Source organism: Syngnathoides biaculeatus, chromosome 11 (assembly GCF_019802595.1).
Source record: "Syngnathoides biaculeatus isolate LvHL_M chromosome 11, ASM1980259v1, whole genome shotgun sequence".
Lineage (NCBI taxonomy): Eukaryota > Metazoa > Chordata > Actinopteri > Syngnathiformes > Syngnathidae > Syngnathoides > Syngnathoides biaculeatus.
Genome location: NC_084650.1, coordinates 29466701 through 29483188, shown reverse-complemented (window position 1 = coordinate 29483188; position 16488 = coordinate 29466701). Strand labels below are relative to the sequence as shown.

The 16488-nt window shown below is 40.3% G+C and overlaps 1 protein-coding gene and 1 long non-coding RNA gene across 7 annotated transcripts in view; one reads left to right on the top strand and one right to left on the bottom strand.

Annotated features, from left to right (window-relative positions):
- The first annotated feature begins 2085 nt into the window (after positions 1-2085).
- Positions 2086-16488, top strand: part of LOC133508494 (solute carrier family 4 member 11-like) — a 25682-nt gene continuing 11279 nt past the window's right edge. For 2 of the 3 annotated variants that reach the window (XM_061834642.1, XM_061834639.1), the window contains exons 1-7: positions 2086-2300; positions 8095-8145; positions 9495-9590; positions 10443-10486; positions 12695-13056; positions 14255-14378; positions 14936-15145. In XM_061834642.1, the coding sequence (XP_061690626.1) occupies positions 2264-2300; positions 8095-8145; positions 9495-9590; positions 10443-10486; positions 12695-13056; positions 14255-14378; positions 14936-15145 (924 nt within the window). In that variant the 5' untranslated portion in view covers positions 2086-2263. The remainder of the gene's footprint in view (positions 2301-8094; positions 8146-9494; positions 9591-10442; positions 10487-12694; positions 13057-14254; positions 14379-14935; positions 15146-16488) is intronic. The other variant, XM_061834640.1, reaches the window with a different exon arrangement.
- Positions 6763-16488, bottom strand: part of LOC133508496 (uncharacterized) — a 27096-nt gene continuing 17370 nt past the window's right edge. Inside the window, exons 6-8 of one of the 4 annotated variants that reach the window (XR_009797071.1) lie at positions 12682-12868; positions 9367-9496; positions 6763-7005 (exon numbers count right to left, since the gene is read on the bottom strand). This is a non-coding gene — a long non-coding RNA (uncharacterized LOC133508496). The remainder of the gene's footprint in view (positions 7006-9366; positions 9497-12681; positions 12869-16488) is intronic. The other 3 variants (XR_009797072.1, XR_009797074.1, XR_009797073.1) reach the window with 3 other exon arrangements.

The following is a 16488-nucleotide window of genomic DNA, read 5'->3' as shown; positions in this document are numbered from 1 at the left end:
AAAAAAAACCACTGTACAGCTACAGGCAGGAGAAGTGCAATCAAAAAAAAAAAAAAGATTAGATCTCACACTTAAGAAGCTCACGATGGACTGTGTTGGCATTTCCTTTCATTTGTTGCCAATCTGTGCTCAAATGTTAGTGATTTAAGGCTGGCGTGTGTGCATTTAAGCGATGAATAAGGTGGGGGAATTAAATAAAACGAAGATGACTCAATATTGCTTGGTACAGGATTATGGATGGAAATAAATTAGTTGTTTTGTTCAAAATGTCACTCAAGTATTTTTTTAAATTAAAATATTTCAAAAATACAATCCCCCCCAAAAAATACCGCCCACATAATTAAATACAGGTTTATGGGTAAAAATAAATGACTGCTTCTCTTGTTTGAAATGTCACCTATAAAATATTTAAAAACCGGCGTAGAGTAATCCCAAAACCACCCACATGCTGTACAGTCATCCAATTGTGTAATGTACCTCGTGGTCCTGCTTTGCTTATCTTGAGCTGTGCTGTCATCTAGAGGCTGAAAAGTAGGCCTGCTGATGATGATGACGACTTTGAGCCTCATAGTATTTATCAGCAAAGAATGCTTAAATGAATGACAAGCCATAACTTAATTGTCCTTTTTTTTTTTTAAGAAATAGCAGTTCATTGTTGAGGCATTCATTTTTTATGACAAATGGTACAAAAAATACAGGGACAAGTCTACAAAACATTAACTTCCACCTTAGAAAGATTAACTTGAAATTTGAAAAGAGCTGATATACAGTATAAATGGCATACATACTACGCTGTAGCCAGCAGAGGTGCTGTTGTTTCAATCTTAACTTCTTTACTGAGTAAAAACATGACGTAAAGTGGATCACTGAGATTGGCTTGGTGACCTGCTCAGGGTGTAACCAACCTCTTCCCCAAAGTCAGCTGCGAGAGCTGCCGGCACACACGTGACCAAGAGGAAGACAAGACAGTGCTATCCAAAATGTTACGATACAGTAGTACACTGCTGCGTAGACAGTCACTTTATTAGGTACCCAGGAAACCTGAAATGGGGTACACATATATTATCAGAGGAAACCTGAAGCTTTTCCACACGCTGCCGTTCTAAGTCCGCAAAGACCAGATCATCAGATGTATGTAAAATACACGAGAATTAGACTGAATTACAACAACAACAACGATGTCTATTTTTTTCAACTGATTTTGGACAATTTTTGATCACTGGGTCTGAAAATGATATCCATTTATCTTGTTCAGTTTGGGCTTTTATGTCAAGTTATGAACAGTTTATTAATCAATTGTTACAAATTTTGCTCACAGTTAATTGAACTGCAAACGCTGCTAAAAGTAAGGCATTGTTTAAATGTTTAATATTATTTTTGTGGTTTATGTGTGTTCTTACACATGACGTTGGACCGAGCTTCACTCTGTGATTGTGGCATGAAACGGAACAAATGCCAATTAGGGGCAACTGCTTCTTTTGAGTGTTTGTGTCTCATAAGTCCACTACAAAAATGACAGAAAAGAATTTGAAACCACAATGTATTTATCACGAAACAATTAACCTTATGATGGCGGAAAACCTAATTAGACAAAGCTATGGCCTGCTAAAGGAAAGTCCTCTCTCTAGATTTACAAAGATGCTTAGCCCCAAGGTGCCACCAGATTGCGCCAAAGCAATATTTATACTGTCACAACTCTCACTCTACAAAGACAAAGATGCTCAGTTGAGATTGAGACAACCAAACAATAATTTGCAAAAGACATTTTTTTCCCCTGTGGTTGTGTAGCATAACATTACCTCAGACTCATAAAGTAACAAAATTAAAAGACACAGCAGAGTAAGACAGCCATGCAAACTCACTGTGAAAATCAAAACCGATTTTTAAAGTCATGACTAACACTAGATATTGTAAAAGTGTTTCTAATATGGTAGTCTGAGGAGTCGGAGAAGTTGGTAACATGAGACAACTCAGAGGCAGAGGGATCCGGCATGAAAAAAAAAAGGCCCTGCACCGAAAACGTCACTTAACCACTTCCTCTTTGAAATCCGTTTGTTGCTGGAGGAGGTCTTACGACTTCTGTGTGTGTGTCTTGTGTGTAAGAGAGAGTGAGAGAGAGAGAGAGAGAGAGAGAGAGAGAGAGAGAGAACAAGAGAGAGAGAGAGAGAGAGCGAGAGAGAGAGTAAATAGCAGCTACATCAGGCCATACATGAAAATGATGGGTTGACCTCTTGAGACCATCTCACCTGAGCCCCTGGAGAACATGGAGGGCAAAGAAGTCCTCCATTTTGTGCCAGCCGGTAAGTTTTTTTTTCAGCTGTGTACGTGTGTGTGCGTGAGTGTGCGTCTCCACGTGTGCGTGTAAAGTCTCCCACAATGCAACCTGCGCTTCCCTGTACCACATGGAGTGGAAATCTCTTCTCTCCTATACCCCTGGATCGATTTATGACAAAATTACTTTTGTTTTGCTTCATTTGTATTCATTCCTGGTATTAGATGGTTAGGCTATTATGTTGAGCAGCAACCAAGCAAAATCAATATTTCACCCCTGCGATAGAAAGGTTCACATGTGATGCCCCCGAATACAGTTCATGTGATTTTTCAAATGAGATTTTTTTGTTGATTGTCTTTTTTTTGGGGGGCGGGGATGTCTGTACAAACCGATTAAATCTCAAACGCACGTCAGAGATTAAGAAGATTAGGAAGAAGAAAAATGTCTCGTGTTTTAAATCTGACAAAGCTTTTCGTTTCAAATGATACTGTATGTTGTATGATTTGAAAAGTGATTGTTATTATGATTTCGAATGTTTTACAATATTGATGTCTGTCACGAACGAGGTTTGAGGGCGGACCCAAATGCACGACTCAAGAGGCAGGCAAACAGTACAAAGGAGGTCTTTATTTGTTCCGAGGTCGGTCACCCGCAAGTCAGTCCAAACAAACAGAAGTACAAGTAGCGGCAGGCTTACAAGGTTGGTCAGGTGACAGGCGAGGGTCGGTACACAGAAGGCAGAAGTCAGGCAAACGGGAGTGGGGGAACGAGGCATCAAAGGCAACGATCTGGCAGAGGACGAGTCGTTCCCTGTGTCCTATATGTACTGAGAGTCATTAGGGTTCATGAGGTGCAGGTGTGAGTGCTGATTGCCTGGCCCCGCCCAGCCTGGCTGTGCACCAGGAACATGACAATGTCTTCGTGTAGCATTTATGGCCAAGATTATTGTTGGTTCACTGGCTATGACCACAGTGCCAGATGAGCAAACATCAGGTGGTTTTCAAAAGCAAGATTTCAAGGTGTCTAAGTGGACTGAGCTGTGAGGCTTTCCTTCCGGCTATTTGCTTTATTTAGCTTCCGAACGCGTACATTGTACACATTTCACACTGCGATCATTAAAGCTGACTGAGCGCCGAGCGCACGTGACCCTGATAAAATGTGGCACAACAGGCTCATATTCAAAATGGAAATCTTCAGAAACACTATAAGGCTTGCTTTTCCTGTTTTGTTTCCTGTTGCTCAAGGACATCCTCGCTGATAGCGATTTGGTGAAGATGAATACAAAATTCTGCATGGTTAGCGCCAGCTCGGTTTATCTGGTGAAAGAGTTGCTTTAGTGTCGCAGGCTTAGCGCAGTTGAAAATTCTGATTCTTGATCGCTTGGAAGAATCAACATTGCTTACATGTTACCACTGCCTCTGATACATTTTGTTAGATAATTGCTGGATAACCTCAAAAAGTGGCCATTGGCATTTACTGTATTTGCCGGGAGCACCAAGTGTGTGTAAACGGAAACAAATGGAGAAATGTTTCCTTTAAACAGAAAAAGTCAATGCATTTCAGATAAAACCTTGCAAAATTTGGAGTTACAGTGCATCCCCACCTATTCACAGATTTCCATTCATGAATTTATCGATTTGCGTTTGCGTGTGTGTGTGTCCTCGGCTATTTGTGACTTGAGGACACATTTTCATGCTCTTCCTTGTATACCCGAACATGCCACAAGATCCTGGAAATGGAAGTGGATCAAATAAATACAACCACAATTCGAATGAAGTTGCGACGTTGCGTTCAGCATGAATAAAAAATGAATACAATGACTTGCCAATCATGTTAACCCATTTTCAATTGAATAGAATACACAACAAAGACAAGATATGTAATACACAAATATCAACTTTATTGGTTTTACCAAATAGTCCTTAACTCTGAATTTTATTACAGTAACATGCAAAAATGCTGGGACGGGGGTCATGTTCAGCACTGTGTTACATCACTATTTCTTTTAACAACATATAATAAACATTTGGGAGCTGAGGACACTAAATTGTAGAAGCGTTGTAGGTGGAATTCTTTCCCATTTCTTTCTGGATGTACAGCTTCAGTTCTTCAACAGTCCGGAGTCTCCGTTGCTTCTTTTCCACTTTAGTTCAGTCCATCTTAGATGAGTTCATCCCCAAGGAAGCTGGTGGGGTTTCGGGGTGCAGTTTAATAATGGGTTTTGCTTTGCATAATAGAGTTTTAAGTTGCATTTACAGATAGAGCGCCAAACTGTATTTACTGACATTAGTTTCCAGAAATGTTCCTGAGCCTATGTGTTGATATCCTTTGCACATTAATGTTGGGTTTTGATGCAGTGCTGCCTGAGGGATCGAAGGTCACTGACATTTAAGGTTGGTTTTCGGCCTTGCTACTTACATGCAGTGATTTGTCCAGAAATCTCTGAACATTTTGCTGATATTAAGGACCTTCGATGATGAAATCTCTAAATTCCTTAAAATTGTACCTTGAGGAAAATTTTCCTGAAACTGTTCAACTATTTTTTCATGTACATGTTCATCAAGCGGTGAACCTTGCTTCATCTTTGCTTGTGAATAACTGAGTAATTCGGGGAAGCTCCTCTTTTATTCAATAATGTACTTCGGGGGAGGAGTCAAGTTTAGCCTGGGATAATAGCTGGTTACAGGGAGTATTTGCCCCAAGGGCACGTTTTTTCTCTGGTGAGTGGCTTCGGAAAGGTTGAAGATAACAAATAGCAGTGGTCCCAATATTGCTTCCCAATTGGCACTTTCATAGGTTGCAAAGGTAACATACATGCAAAATACAATCCATGTGTACCTCTCGAAACTTTTACAAATTGTAATTGCAAGCCCTTGGTTCATTTTTAATGTCATATAATGCTGTAAAATTGTATTGAAATAATATTTGGTTGTTGTGGAATCATAGTTCGTGGTGTATTTATTTATGTAAGTATCAAAACCGGCAATCAACCATTTTGAAGGGTTGTAAACTATCTTTAGCTATTCATGGTAAGAGGTCCTGATCCTCATAAGTAGTGTGAGTTTACTGAACATGCTTTCTAGGTGCCCGGCGATTGGCTGGCAACCAGTTCAGGGTGTACCCACCTCCTGCCTGAAGATAGTTGGGATAGGGTGCAGCACTACCGTGACCCTTGTGAGGATATGATGCTTAGATAATGGATATCTAGGTCCACTTTTGAGATGGCGTGTCTGCTCTGCAGGTGGTGTGTGATGGTTTTAGGGGTCCTCTTTTCCATCTCACAGTCCTGCATAATAGGGTATGGATTTGGCAGTATGAAGCCATCCCGTGTTTTGCAACGGTGGGATATCCTTAGGGTGTGACATTTAACACCGAAGAATCACAAACTCTGTGAGAGCTTGTCTTCCTGTATTCTGTGTAATGAGTAAACCAAAGGCTGCTTAAATGCTTGATTCTGCTAAAGGTGCCACAGCAACGGTATTCACATCTACCTAGTGACACCACCTCTTGTCAGGTGGAAAAAGATGGTCCCTATTTGAGGGGTTGTGCTCGTGGATGACGCATCAGGGAGTTAAATTAGGGCTTGATAAGTTTTAGAACGGGCCACTCTACTTCATCAACTATATTGAGAACAGGTTAGTCCATTTCATCCTTTTCAGATTGCACGGGATAGATCGAAAGGCTTGTGAAGACAATGGCAACATGGTAATATTGACGTATAATATTTACCAGATGAGCGACCTTCAAATAAAAGTGTGTCAAAATTCAGATGCCCTGGAGCCTTTTTTTTTTTTTTCTTTTGCAGGATGGTCATGAGAGCAACTAATTTAAGGACTTGTCGAAGTTTTGAGGTCATAATTGCAGCATTGAGGAGCACGACAGGAAGTTCCTCAACTCACATCAACATAGTTCCAAACTTTTTCATTCAAAATGAAGGACAGGTTCTCAAAAACAATCACCAATCAGACAAATCCAAGAGTAGGGAATTCCGAATATGTAACGCTTAATGATTTTTTTAAAAATGGCATTAATTTTGTGAGGAATACGTCTCCATTGATTCTGGGTACATTTAGCTAAAGAAATGAATGACTACGCGAAGTGAGACCTTAACCCTTGTAATACGGCAATCTCTCCCAAGGTCTTGCAGGCAAACTTTGTGGCGCAAATAGCTTGTTGCCCGAGCCGTTTAGGAAAGGAGGCCTTGGGAAATGTTTGTTGCTAATCTGCTCTGAGGCCAAGTCTGGCTCAGGAGGCTTCACAGCCAAACAGCTCATCTTTACAGAAAACACAACGACTCAAAAAAACAGGCCCAGCTGCTCCCCAGTTTTTATTGTAAGTGAGAATGGAACTTGTGTTTTCAACTTCTCGCTGTGTGCTCTTGCTTCTCTCCATATCAGTTTAGCTTTATTGCTTTCTCTCTTGATAAAAAGCCACTCTACATGCACTCTAAATGCCAAGCATTTTCTTCCCAGGAACTCATTGAGAAAAAATTCAGGGATTCACCTTTATTTTATTAAACACGTTAAAGTCATTCAGTCAAACAATTACGCACATTTTGGTCATATATTGTTGTTATTTTGAATAACTACATGTTGGGGTTGGCCAGGAGCTCTGTATTCATCCATCCATCCATCCATTATCTGAGCCGCTTATCCTCGGAGGGATCACAAGAAGGTTTGTATTCCACTGGAATATATCTGCCCCTGTACTGAGTACCAGCGAATCTCATTTCCCTGTTAACAACCAAAACAAGAGGAGCCTGTTGGAAGATTACCATTTTAAAGCAGTGACCATACTTGAGAATCATTAATATGATATGTTTGAAAATCAGACCATGACATGAAGTGGAAAGTGGAGAGAACCACATTTGCTTCTAAAAATGATGTATATTGTTTGTCTTGACCGCAGTATGATACATTTTGTTTCTGTTTTATCCATCCATCCATTTTCTGAGCCGTGTATCCTCACAAGGGTCATGGGAGTGCTGGAACCTATCTCAGCTGTCATTGGGCAGGAGGCAGGGTACACCCTGGAGTTGTTGCCAGCCAATCATAGGGCACGTATAGACTAACAACAGTCACACTCGCGATCACAACTAAAGGCAATTTGGATTCAGCAATTAATGCATATTTTTGGGATGTGGGAGAAAACCGGAGTGCCTGCAAAAAAAGACCACACAGACATGGGGAGAACCTTCAAAATTCCACACCGCCGGGCCAGGACTTGAACCCCAGTCCGCAGAACTGTGAGGCCAATGCTCCAACCATTTTTGTCACTGTGTTGGTTCTGTTTTAGTTTTAAATAATTTATTTGTATTTTCTGATATCTAGAAAAGCACTCAGACAAATGTATTACTCTTTTTTTGTTTTTGCTGAGCCTCGGTCCGGGAATACTTCCATCTAGCCCTCCATCCATCCATCCATTTTCTGAGCCTTTTATCCTCACGAGGGTCACGGGAATGCTGGAGGCTATCCCAGCAATCTTCAGGCAGGAGGTGGGGGACACCCTGAACTGGTTGCCAGCCGGTCGCGGGGCACATAGACACAACCATTCACACTCAAAATCACACCAAATTGCAATTTCTCTGGGATGTGGGAGGAAACCGGACTTCCTGGAGAAAACTGGGGAGAGCATGCAAATTTCACATAGGCGGGGCTGGGATTTGATATTGACAGTGGGTTTCTTTTTGTGCGTCTATCTAAATTCTATGTAAGACAGCATTTGTTATCTACAGTATATACATGCACCTACACTGCTGAATGAACAATGGCACGCATTTGAAGGAAAAACAAAGAAACACGGTTATGTTTTGTGTCCCACAGAGGCCTCACCAACTGGGAGCTCCAAGAATGGATATGTGTTCCAAGAAATGGGTTTGTATTATTTGATATATTTTTGCTGATATCTTTGAATGTATTGCTGTCATGTTCTTGTCAGGGCCTGCTTTACAAACATTTGCAGAGACAAATATTGTTTATTCCTAGTTTGCACCATCGACCAGTTTGCCTCACTAGTAACATGTACTTGTTCTCCGGGTATGCCCAAGTTGTCACATTTCTATACAGAAATGCATTCGTGAAAGGCGGTGAAGGTGGTGAAAAATAATAACTACTGGTCAGACCCAGTCGTCCTACTGTGCGCTGAATTGAAAAGCATTTTAGTACACAGACCTCAAACTGGATATGAAGAAATGGAATAAATCCTTGAATGACTTTCACAAAGCAGTCTTTGTCCTCCACTTTAGCATACTAGTAGGCCAGCTACATGTTACAAGTGAGGCAAAAGTTGGCTAATAATGTAATAGCATGAGTGAAATTGGGAACTATTTACTTGTCAATGTCTAGCGCTTTCCTAGTAAGTCCAGTTGCATGCAAATATCAACTAGCGCACAGTTTCGCCTCTCTAGTAACATGTAATTGTCCGATCAATATGCCACTTTGATCATTTACCTATTCTATATCTTTGACATTCATTTTAATGTCTAAGTACTGGTACGCACAGGGACGGGTTAGGGTTAGGGTTAGGCGGATATGATATGGCGGATATGGGAAGCTGCCCAGGATGTCATTCTGTGGGTTGGGGGCAGGGGGGGTGCCCCCTGCCCGACCCAACCGTTCTACATATGTGTTATAGTGACTCTCCTGATGTCTCATCATACTAGCGTGGAAAAGGGATCATACTAGTACATGGACTTTTGACTGGATATCAATGATGTTCAATATCCTGTATTATTAAAATGTTCCATTCTTATATGGGATACAGTATTTCACATGCATGCATCGCCCTTTGTAGATTTTTAATTCCTAATTATTTGCTAAATAACAAGGCAGATGAGGCTTATGGAGGCTTTTTGCTTGATTCGCCAATTCGTAGACTTGTGCTCCTTCTCTTTGCAAAGCAAGCTTCCCTACTGTCATCTGTATAAATAAAATACTTCAAAAGGAGCTGCACTTAGTTATATTGCTGCAGGTATGGTTTAAAAGGGGATTTTATAAATTTCATTTCATTGGATCCTTCTCTGTACTCGTGGCCAGATGCCAGGGTGTAAAATAAAGCTTGGTTCACTATGAGCTTGCTTAATGTGGCTAACATACCTGTAACAACTCAAGCTCCAGATCCTGTTTATCTCATGTAGGGCCAACAAATGAAATCAAAATGGCTTGTTTTGTGTCAATTGATTCTTTTTCTGCTCCATTGACTTAGTAAACTTGTGTATCTGCAGAGCTGCGGGATGAAGAACGAGACGATTATGAGAACAATTCAAACGTCCCCCACAAAAACCCCATCTATGACAATGAGAGCCACCTTAGTGTGTCAGGTCTGTGGAATGAATGTTACAAACGAGTGCAAATAACGCTAATCGTTATTATTATCACATTCTTACAACAGAAACTCAATGTCTAAAATAAAAAAAAACATATATATCTTTGAAGTCAGCAAATTTTGCCAGACTTAGCTCAGTGACCGTATCAATGATTTAAATCCACACTTAACAACAGAGGTGTTTGGCTCCTTTTTTGATGATGATCATGATGATGATGTCACAGAAATGACACACAGGAAGTGTGTAATGATAACCATAGAATAAAAAAACAATGCAACTTATTTTGATATAGCAGAGGGTCTGAAAGTGCAGATAACATTTTTTTGTTGGTGTGTGCAAATCTAATCTACCCGACTGTATTTTGACTGCATTTAATTTTTACCTAATTACGTAATTTTGTCCATATTTAATGGTCATATAATTTCAATCATATGGTCTGTGCATCTGCAATGTACTGTGAGCAGGCAACATTTAATGTTCTTCAATACTGTATCTCAAACTCATGGCCCGGGGCTAGATCTGGCCCACCACATCATTTTATTTTTCTATTGAGACCAACTCTAATTAACCATACTTAATGGTCTGTGGACCATGTATGTCCAATATTTGTACACTGTATGTAAGTTAATAAGCAACAATATTTGCTGTGAGATTTTTTTTGCCAGAAATCTGTGGATGTTGAGATGTGGACCACAGTCTCTCTAGCTTTTGTGCTCCCTTATGCATAAAAATAGATTTCGGAATTTGTAGCATGTTTTCTCAAAGCCTGTCAATGGACAACTTCATACCAATGCATCCAATTTGTGTTTAATATTGTGTTGTATTGTTTTTTCTTATTATTCACAGAATTGGAAGGTCCAGGCTTTGGTCTTTTAAATACAACAAGAAAGGTATTTATTTATTTTTTTTAACATCTTGCAAAAAGCACATATATGGCCCACAAACTCTAAATAGCTTATGTGCTTGAAGCCTTGATAAAGGAGATGAGGTGTGTCAGAAATGTTCCAGAACTAGTGTCACAAAAGTTTTCTTCTTCAAAGTAATCTTCCTGGGATCGAAGGCAGTTTCCCGGCGTTTTCAGCCATAACTTCAGGCACACCTGGACCTCTTTTTCAAAAATCCTCTGCATGACATGTCATAGTTATTGTCTCATTTTGAGATGCAAACCTTACATGTCGTGATTCTCTTGTCGCGATTTTATCACTAACATTATGCTTGAATATAAATGTACAGTAGTGTTCAAAATAATAGCAGTCCAATGTGACTAACCAAATTATTCCATGTTTTCAGTATATTTCTTATTGGTACATGTCAAACAAGTTAACAGTAGGTGCAGTAGATTCTAACAAAGAAAACTAACAAGACAAAGCAGTCATGATATACACGAACTTAAGGCTGTGCAATTGGGCAATTTGTTGAAGGGTGTGTTAAAAAAATAGCAAACCATTTTCTACAACTTTTTCATTTGTAGGATTTGCCAGTCCTTTCAATCACTAAACTAATATTTAGTTGTATGAACTCAGTTTTTTATACCTGCTTCACATCTCTGTGCCATGGAGTAAACCAATTTGTGGCACCTTTCAGATGTTATTCCACCCCAAAATTCCTTAACAACATTCCACAATTCATTTACATTTCTTGGTTTTGATTCAGAAACAGCATTTTTGATGTCATGCCACAGGTTCTTGATTGATTAAGGTCCGGGGATTGGTCTGGCTATCCAATGACACTAACTTTGCTAATTTGGAACCAAGACATTGCATGTTTACAAGTGTATTCGGGGTCATTGTCTTGTTGAAGCACTTGTTTCAAAGGCATGTCCTCTTCAGGATAGGGTAACATGATCTCTTCAAATATTTTGACATTTGTTAACTGATCCATGATCCCTGGTATGCGATAAATAGGCCCAACACCACAGTCGGAGAAACATGCCCATATCACGATGCGTACACCACCATGCTTCCCTGTCTTCACTGTGTACTGCTTGAATTCAGAGTTTGGGGCTCTCCTCACAAACTGCCTGCTGTCCCTGGACGCAAAAAGAACATTGTTACTCTCATCAGTCCACAAAATGTTCCTCCATTTCTCTTTAGGGCAGTCAATGTGTTCTTTGGCAATTTGTAGCCTCTTCTGCATTTGCTTTTTTTAAACAGGGGGACTTTGTGGGGGATACTTGTGAATAGAACAGCTTCTCACAGACGTCTTCTCAGTGTCACAGTACTAACAGGTAACGCCAGACTGTCTTTGATCATTCTGGACCTGATCATTGGCTGAGCCTTTGCCATTCTGGTTATTTTCTGCAATCCATTTTGCTGCTTGTCTTCCATTTTCTGAAACGTATTTCTGGGTTTGCTCTCCATTTTAAGGTTTTAGAGATAATTTTAGCTGAACAGTCTATAACTTTTTGAACCTCTTTATAAGGTTTCCTTTCTCCAATCAAACATTTATCAAAGTATGCTGTTCTTCTGAACAATGTGTTGAACGTCCCATTTCCTCAGGCTTTCAAGGATAAATGCACGTTCTATAGGACTTCATCCTTAAACAGGGGCCACCTGATCCAAACCAAAATTGATGACCTCACTGTACGAATGCCACACTGCTATTTTTTAACACACACTTTTCAACAAATTGCCCAAGTAATATATATATATATATATATATATATATATATATATGTGTGTATATCAAGAATGCTGGGTCTTGGTGGGTTTTTGGGGAATCTAATGCACCTAATAGTAACTTGTTTGACATGTAGCAAGAAAAAATATACTGAAAACATGGATTAATCTGGTTAGTCGCATTGGACTGCACTTATTTTTAACCCTACTGTAATAATCTTCCAAGGTGACAGAAAGCGTACTCCTGCGGACTTATTGTGCATTCACCAGACAACAACAAAACAAATGGAACACTCGCATGAAAATGCTGATTTTCAAATGTAAAAAGGAAAGAGCTGACAAAACTCTTTTTCTAGTCACACAAATATCAGGCCAAAGTCAAATCTAGAGTTTCATAAGTTTTATCTTGACAAAGTCCCGAGTCCTAAAATTGATAATTTATGTAAGTGTGACTGTCCTTCCCCCACCTTTGTCTTGTAGTATGTGAAGCCAATGGACTTTTGTGAGGAGGTACGTGCCCACAGAGACGTGGACGCCTTCCTAGCCCAGGCAAGCGTCCTTCTGGACGAGGGAGCGTCCACTCTGGATGGCGTCCTAAGGCGAATGTTAAGTTGTCTGGTGGAAGAAAGCCACGTGAACCAGGTTATGGACTCGCTGTTTACAGATGCAGAAGGGAAGGACACAGATGGTGAGGACGTTGAAAAGCGACACCAAGTGATTTGGAATTTTGTCATTTCAACTTTTGTTTGTATTCCAACAGTTCACTTGCTGTCAGAAACGATTCAGGGCGTGACTATGACAACTACGGGCATTATTTACCAGCAGTCCTGGCTTTGCATTCTGTGAGCTCACGTCCGTGGTGTTGCCTTTATAGCAGTAACTCTGTGCCTCGATAGTTCCAGCAGGGGATGTGGTATTGCCTTCTTTTCCATGTGTGCTTCATAATCCAAACAAAATCCTTCCAAAATTCATCTGTCCATCTATTTTCTTACCCGCTTATCCTCACAAGTTTCACAGGGCCTATCCCAGCTGTTAACGGGCAGGAGGGAGGGTACACCCTGAACTGGTTGCCAGCCAAATGCAGGGCGCATCGAGACAAACAGCCGCACTCACAATCAAACCGAGGGGCAATTTAGAGTGTCCAATTAATGTTGCATGATTTTAGGATGTGGGAGGAAACCAGAGTATCCAGAGAAGACCCACGCTGGCACAGGGAGAACATCCAAACTCCACACATGCGGGTCCGGGATTGAAACCGGGACCTCAGAACTGTGAGGCCAACGCTTTCCAGCTGAGCTACCGTTCCGCCCAGTTCCAAAATGTTTTCCCAATAAATATAATAAACCTAATTTACTAAGATTTCAAATAGTGGGCATTTAACTGCATGTCAAGTCACTCGAAAATGGTATGTGCACTTTTGTCGACAGGTGTAAAAGTTGTGGAAACTGCAGTTTTTAAAATATATATATATATATATTTTTTTTAACGGTAGCAGTGGTGGTTTTCACTATAGGCAATTTTGGGAAGCATCTCAGTTACAAAATTAAGTTTGAATTAATGGAATTGAAAGTGTTATGTCGCTTTTCCATTGCAAGTTTCAAAATGACTTGACATGACGACAGGCACCAATCAAAAGTGGGCGGGATTAGAGCAGGATTAAGAAGAAGGTGACATGCTCGTTTCTTGTCAAACCTTGCATCTCTTGCTATACTTCATCTTCTGCCACCATGTAAAATATTGCCTGTACTGATAAACCTGATTTCATGTACTTTGGAATTTTTGAATTCATTGATTCATTGTCGGGCCTGTTAACAAGACTTGTCTGGTATGTGTCAAATTTACAGACGTTTTTTTCTAATTTTTTGTTTCATTTTAAATGCACTGGAGTTACACCCGTCAAAGAAATAACCAAAACCAGGTCTAGCCTGGTCCTTCCACAGTTGTATCAAGTCTAGTGCTGCATTTTTGCTATTCATCAAAACAGAGCCTCATAACTTAATAGGGTTAAAAAAGTAATCACTTGGTGCCATTGTTTTTCAGCTGCAATGTGAGTGGTCTACAGAGATGCCACGTTTGTATCGCACGTCTGGAGACACCGCAAAACTGGGGAGTTAACAGCTGCGAGGCGCGCTACGTCATCCTTATCCTGGCCCCGCCCAGAACGGTACGAAGAATTTTCCAAGGAGCCATTGTGAGATATCTGGTGTCCGTGGGAAATTGTCTGATTTCACTTAATTGGTTGTTCTTAACTGATTTTCATCTATCTAAGGTATAGAACAATTACTCTATGTATCACCCTGTTGACATTCAAATAACAGAATAATAGCTCTTTTTTTTTTTTTAACAGAACAGGCCACAATTCAATGTTAGGTAAATTTGAGGGTAAATAGACAAAATCATCGTTATTTCATCAGAACCTTGGCTAAGCCTAGCCATGGATAGCCAAAAACCCTGAATAGCCCAAAACCCTGTGCTGTCTACTAACAATGTTTCATTGCCTATACTTGTACTGTAAACAGCACAAATTATTATTATGGTACTATGCATACATTATGTAACAGTTTTGTTTGGTGGTGTGATGTGAGAAATATCTACCTTGGTTCCTTAAAGGTTGGCAAAGTGCGGTAATGTGCAATGTTCTGAATGAAATATACACAATATACTATACATTTCATAACCATCAAAAATCTCTGAAATATTTCCATGCTCCTTTGCTAACAGAAAAGTACCAAGTCAGCCATTGAAGTGGGCCGAACGTTCGCCACCATGTTCTCGGACATTTCCTTTAGACAGAAGCTTCTGGAGGCGAAGACCCAGGAGGAGTTCAAGCAAGAACTGGTCTGCCAGCGACAGCAACTTTCCATAGTCAAAGAGAAGGTGGCCATGAACCAAGTGGACGACTTTGATCCAAGGAGAGGCAAAGATCTTAAGGTAGAAGAAAAACACCACTATGGCAATACTGCATACACTAGAAGCTAAACCAGACCTCAGACAAGCGAAGAAAATGGATAGATAGACAATTACAGTATATTTAGGGTGAGGGCTACCATCATGTAGGGGTACAAAAAAATAAACCAGTTACTTCCTCAATTTTAAAGTCACATCTGGACCTTTTCCCATTCTTAAACTTTTCTTTAAGATAGTAACTGTTAGGGAAAAATTGTGATTTAAAAAAAAATCTTATATTATAAATATTTCGGGATAGCAGATGGTACTTACATTTGTTTGATACATAATGGGATCCTTGGAAAGAATTTAGCCCTGTAAGCAGGGGTGTTTCAAGACCAAGGACCATGGAACTCCCTAACAGCAAATGACAGGAAAAAAAAAAACAGTAGCAATAGAAAAAATATCCTGTAGTGAATAATTGACACAGACAAAGCCTGCTGGTCGGTGTCCCCAATAGAGAGATCCCTGAATCCAGACGTGTCACTGCTGTCTACAAGGATTTCAATCTGTGTCGATGATATTGACCACTATCAGCCGTCTCTTACAGCCCCTATACTAACCACTACCCAGTTAGTAAAGGGCCCTGTGCAGTGGGTTCCTGTTGCAGTGAAGTCCGAGTCAAGTTTGGCGTTATTGTTGCACCAATATGAGCCAATGCCAACTGTGTGTTGGGGCCCCCCCTCACCTCTGGGCTACTGGCAATTGCCTGGGTTGGCCTGCCCTGTTAAAGTGTTGCAGCCTGGAAAGGGTCCCTGTTTATTTTTTATTTTTTTTTCAAGTCTATGAACCTTTCATGGAAACAATAAGCATACAAGTTTGAAGAATTTCATCTTTTGACTGACATTTTGTTTTTTTGCGCTCCAGTCAGGCATGCAATGGGCCAAATGATGTGATTATCCTGATTCCAAAATCAACAAGTCGGGGCTTGGGAATGAGAGGCAGATGGGTTGGGGAAATGGCTGCCAAGTCCAACAAGCTGTACAGTAGAATGATTGCATATCTGCGTAATGACAAAGTACATCATTATGGTCACTGTGTACATTTGTACCAAACATCGAAACAGTTGCCCTGGAGAACGCTTGTGTGTGGCTTATACCATTCAAAAACTTAACTTCCTTGATGATGATAATGATGATTATGATGGTTAAATGTTAAACAAGCCTTCATGAAGAGAGGACAATTAGTAGTGTAGGGCTTCAAAGAGCTGATTGATTTAGACCGCATTTAATGGTCTCTGAATTTTTTTTGTACCAGATTTAGGCGTTAGAGTCTATGTATGATGTAGGGTCATGTACTGTATTCTGTATGTTCTGAACACCTTCAAT